The following is a 5151-nucleotide window of genomic DNA, read 5'->3' as shown; positions in this document are numbered from 1 at the left end:
CTTTGCATATCGATGTCTAACAGATGGCATCAACATATATAACGTTAAAGAAAGAAAAAATATAACTAAAGTTTGTAGATCAAATTGAAGCAATGAATTTTATTTAAAATCAGCTTTCAAAATTATCTTTGTTAATCCTCTATGATAAGCAACATAGACCATAATATGTATTTCCCATACTTGAACAACAGTGATGTTGCATGAATCCAGAAAGCTACCTCCTTAAATCACACAAGGCTAGTTTCAGAATTCTTCAGAACTTCATAGTTAGCATATTTAGTTTCCTTAATGTAAATATTAATTAAGTAAACAGATAATCCTAAACTATTATTATTTGGTCGACTTCGCTCAAGGGCATATGTGTCAATGCATGCTCTATATAATTGAAGCTCCGTTCCATCTTCTTGGTTACACACAGTTTCCACTTTCCACTTTGACTGTTCCCAACTCACGCTTCTTCTTTCTCTTTCTCTTTCTCTCGCACTTCAACAACATTTGCTCCCTTTCCGATTCGGATTCACATCTATCTAATTTTTAGTTTTCCTCGTAAGTTCTTCTTTCTCTACCCTTGATTCCGTTGTTCTTTTTCTCTTTTTCTTTTTAAAAAATTTCTCTAATGAATCTCATGTTTTTTGGAGTTCTTTTCTTTGTATTCATGTTTGCGTTTTTTTTTTTTGAAATTTACTTGTTGGTTGTACGATAATTTATTTATTTTGAAATTGCGTTAGGGTGCTAGAGCTTCAATTCTGCAGTTGAATCTTAATTTTATACCGTGAAATCACAAGGAAAATTTCATTTCTTTTTTATTCTTACTCTTTTTTGGGGGATAAATTTCGTTTATATGTTTGATATTGTTTTAAGGAATTTCTATGCATAGTTTTCAAGCAAGTTACATAATTTCTATGCTAGTTTGTTTTTTAAAATATTTTTTCCCCAATATTAGTGGAAATAGGTTTTGTCTTTGCAAATAGGATTACGGGGAAAAGAAGGAAGGCAGGAAGATTTTTTTCTCTATCTTTTTATTGATTCATCATACTTTTTTTCTGAGATTTCAGTTAATACAGATTAATTGTTATTTGTAAATCTAAGCAATTATTTAGATCTCTGATGTTGAAAAATGTTTTTTTTTTTTTTTTTTTGCAGTATCTTTGCAAACAGATTCTATTCTTTTAGCTGAAGGGAGTGTGGTGTTGGAATTTTTTTCTCTCTTTTGAAGATAAGGGACACGAAGCAGCATGCGGTGGTGGCTTAGTCTTTCTGTTGATGTATACCGCAAAGTCATTTCCCTGAACCTATATTGCAAAGTGATTCTGTAACTTGCAATTATTACAAATATAACCCTTCTCAACTCTTCTTAGTGTATTATTCTCTTTACTACAATCACCTCAATGGGTTCCACTTTCTTTGTTGTTATCCCTTGTTATGTCCGTCAGATCAGCTGAATCATTACAGCCCAATCTCGATTTCGAACCTCTCTGTTAGATTATTACTCTTAGTTGTCTTTTTAGAATATTAGTTTTCATTAGCTAGTAGGTATTGCACTTAATCTTTAGGAATTTAAATTTCAGTCACCTTTGGTCTTATTAAATTGATCAGATCAGAAACCTGTTTTCGCTGGCTTTGTAGTCTTCAGATTTCGTTCAATTTGTTTGTCATTGTCTTCTGGAACATTGTGTTCTTCTGATATTGTTGAAGGGTTGGGAAAAAGTAGTTATGGTGTGCCAAGCAGCAAGTCAAACCAGATTTCGGGCATTGAAACATGAGAATGGTACTGCAGGTTGCTCCACCATTATAGTTAGGGTTATAGCGTGCTTCCAACCTCTTAGAGAATGCCAGGTATATAAGAGTTATTGTTCGTTCTCCCTTTCCTAATTTATGAATTATGTTGTTAATACTTTTGTTTTGGGTGTTCTTTTGCAGGCTGAATACTTTCGTCATCTCCTCAAGCCGGTGACGTAATAGTTTTTTCTGCCTTGCGTTAATTTCGGGGTTACGAGTGGTGGTTTTGGTTGTTTTTTCTTGTTGGTGAAAGTTGAAGAAGTTTATATAGTAAATAGTTCTTGCGTTGAAAGTTTTTGTTGTAAGGTAAATATTGGATTGGTTGATTTGTCATTTATTGATTGAAATTTGTCGTTCTCCAATTCTAATTTGTTTTTGATATATGCTGATGGTTTCATGATTCATGTCTGAAACCCTTCTAGGTGATTGTTCTGGTGTGATGGGAGAAGACTGCGGAACATGGATGCCGCAGCTGCATTTCGATTGGCAGTCACCCAATTTGAATTCTTATGCGGGGAAGCAAAATGGCATATCTGCTGCCGTGAACTCAGGCATCAATAACATGGCCACGAGGAATGAGACAATGCCAACATATGCATCCTCTGCACTACCGGATTTGCAGTTAGGACATTCTAATGCACCACCTCATGGTTGGTTTTATTGTTTGCCTCGCTTCCGACAGGGTTTTACACCTAACCCTGTCCCAAACTTAAATGCCGAAGAAAAACTCCATTCGGGCTGTGTCAAAACTTTCAGGGAGGAAACTAAACCTGACGGTGAATCTGGTTTCCATCAGAAGCAATTCCTGGTCATCGACCAATCAGGTGACAAAACAACCCTTATTTATCGCTCACGGCTTGGGAGTCCTGTCGAGTGCCTTGCTTCTTGGAATTCAAAACTGCATGGTTCTAATAACTTGAACAATGTGAATGAGCCGCCTTTTGGAAGAGATTTGAACCATGTGGTTGGACCAACTTTAGACGGTAAAGTTGATGATGAAAATCGGGGAATGGACACTGAAAGTGAGATGCATGAAGATACAGAAGAAATCAATGCACTACTTTACTCTGATAGCGAAGGTTACTCCACCGAGGATGATGAAGTTACTAGCACTGGCCATTCACCGAGTACAATGACCAGTCATCATAACCAGGAACCAATTAGGGAAACTGCAGAAGAAGTTGCTAGTTCTGCTGGAAAAACAAAGAAGCGGAAGCTGTACGAAGAAAATCATGCGGATGAGCAAGTTATGGATACAGCAAGTTCTCTGAATCTGAACAGACCCTTAAACTTGGGAGACGATGCAGAATCAAGATGCTCCTGTGGCAGCAACAGTCAAGGGTTAAATGACGAAATAAGGTCCTTGTTAGGCAACAAGAAGATGAGGAAGGAGAAGATACAAGAGGTTCTGAGCATTCTGCAGTGCATAATTCCCAGTGGGAAGGACAAGGAACTTGTCGAGCTTCTTGACGAAGCCATAGGATCCTTGAAATCCTTGAAGATGAAGGCCAGAGCTCTCGGACTCGATGCCTAAGTGAATCTTTTCTTAACAGGATTACTTGCCACATTATAATTTATATACTATATTAGTTACGTTTCGAGTTCTGGTGTGCAAAAATAAAGCAAGGCAACGGTGGATTCTGATGGAAATTGGCTACATTAAGGTGAGATCACATCTTTCAGCAAAAAGAGTTCTGAAGTTTGAAGTGTGAATTGAATTGTTAGATCGAATGCAATCAGAGAATGAAGTCAAGAACTCCAAGCCTTAAAATTAAAAGCCTTCCACTTGTCTTACCTGTTGCCTAATTTGTTATTCTGTGTGTTAAAAGGAGGAGGGGATCTGAGAATTCAGTATTGTGCAAAAATATTAAGAAGAAAATTAAAGGAAGGAGAAAATGTGAAATCATTATTAGTCCATTTTCTTGGGGGTTGGAGAAAGTAGCACTCAGAGTGTGGCATGGGGTATGAGCTGTAATTTTGAATTGAGAAGACTTGGTGGTGGTTGTTGATTTTCCAAAAAGTGACCCAAAAACAAGTGTGCACGCGTCTTGGCTGTTATGGGCCCCAACAGAACCCTTCACTCCCTCCCTCTTTTTGGATCCATGTCATGTTTCATTCATTCATTCAATCCTTGTGTGTGGGTTTTTGCCTTTTTTTTCTTCTGATCTTTAATGTATAAAAAATGGTATCACTATAGCCAAGGCAAAGCACCTTCTCTCTTTTTATGGTGACCGATACAACTCGTTTGAGGGTCCCTTCTCTCCTCTCCTCTCTCTCATTCGCAATATTTTCTACTGTATTGTAAACTATGGCTTGTGGGAAACACTGATATTTGTGTTTTATGCTTCTGATTATTATTTATTATTATGGGTTTCAGTTGTTGTGAACCATAATTGGTGTAAGCACTTGTTAAAAGAAACGGATGATGATATGTTGATGTATTGGTTGGATGTATGATTTTCAAAGTTTTATTGTGTGTTATTGTTGTCCTTTTGCTAGTGTAGTTACGTCGCATGCACGCATTTATTATGAGAGAGTGAAATATATGCTTTTTAGTTAATTTATATTTTATTAATTATTGTTATTATTATTTGGATGATTGATTCCTATGCCCGTGAGATATATATCATATATGAAAATGTAAAGTCTTTCTATTTATCAAAGGGGAGAGAAAGGGTGTGGTGATAGCCTGATAGAGTGATAGGGGCATGTGGGGACCACAGCGTTGAATTATTACAGGGGAATATGTGAGAGGGAAGGGCACGGGCGTGGATATGGTGAGTGGTCAATAGTCATGGTTGGTAACAAACAAAAGAGAGAATCTTTGTGCAGTGTTTCGTTGAACACTCCTTTGATATACAATATATTTTCTACAGTGCAAAGGGCAAAGGCCACGCCATTCTTCTTCTTTTCCTTTCTAAGTGTTTAATGCATGGTTCATATGGGGATCCTATATTCCTATCGGTCAACAACCAGTTAATCTTAGATAGTAATATGATTTAAGTAATCTTTTATTTTTTATTTGGTAAAGTATGTTTTATGTATTTAGTGTTAGTGATACGTCTTAAAACTATTTTTAACATGTAATTTTAAGCAATTTTTATTCTTTAACATTTGATTTTGATCAATTTTATATTTATCATTTCAGGGGTAACCAATTACTATTTTTTTTTTCAAATTATTAATTTTATCTCCATTATACTCTCCTTTACTATTATCGTCACAAATATTTCTAGCCTTTTTTTTCCAATCCTCCTCCACCATATGACCATAAACACCAGTCTTACCGTCACCTCCACCACCATCATTGTCGCTGGCACGACCAACCATCCTCCTCTTCATTTAGGACCTCGATCTTGTGCAATAAAATAT

At 36.3% G+C, this 5151-nt stretch overlaps 1 protein-coding gene across 1 annotated transcript; it reads left to right on the top strand.

Annotated features, from left to right (window-relative positions):
- The first annotated feature begins 395 nt into the window (after nucleotides 1–395).
- On the top strand, nucleotides 396–4244 carry LOC130940442 (transcription factor bHLH143-like). The gene is made up of 4 exons (XM_057868568.1): nucleotides 396–546; nucleotides 1144–1836; nucleotides 1921–2085; nucleotides 2202–4244. Exon 4 carries the CDS (start codon nucleotides 2219–2221, stop codon nucleotides 3311–3313), a length of 1095 nt encoding a protein of 364 aa, XP_057724551.1. The 5' UTR covers nucleotides 396–546; nucleotides 1144–1836; nucleotides 1921–2085; nucleotides 2202–2218; the 3' UTR covers nucleotides 3314–4244.
- Nucleotides 4245–5151: the final 907 nt, after the last annotated feature.

The sequence above is a fragment of the Arachis stenosperma genome, chromosome 7 (assembly GCF_014773155.1).
Source record: "Arachis stenosperma cultivar V10309 chromosome 7, arast.V10309.gnm1.PFL2, whole genome shotgun sequence".
Taxonomy (NCBI): domain Eukaryota; kingdom Viridiplantae; phylum Streptophyta; class Magnoliopsida; order Fabales; family Fabaceae; genus Arachis; species Arachis stenosperma.
This window is presented reverse-complemented; position numbering and strand designations above follow the sequence as displayed.

Excerpts from the sequence above, each read along its gene's own strand:
- LOC130940442 (XM_057868568.1), top strand. The coding sequence starts at position 2,219 with ATGGGAGAAGACTGCGGAACATGGATGCCGCAGCTGCATTTCGATTGG.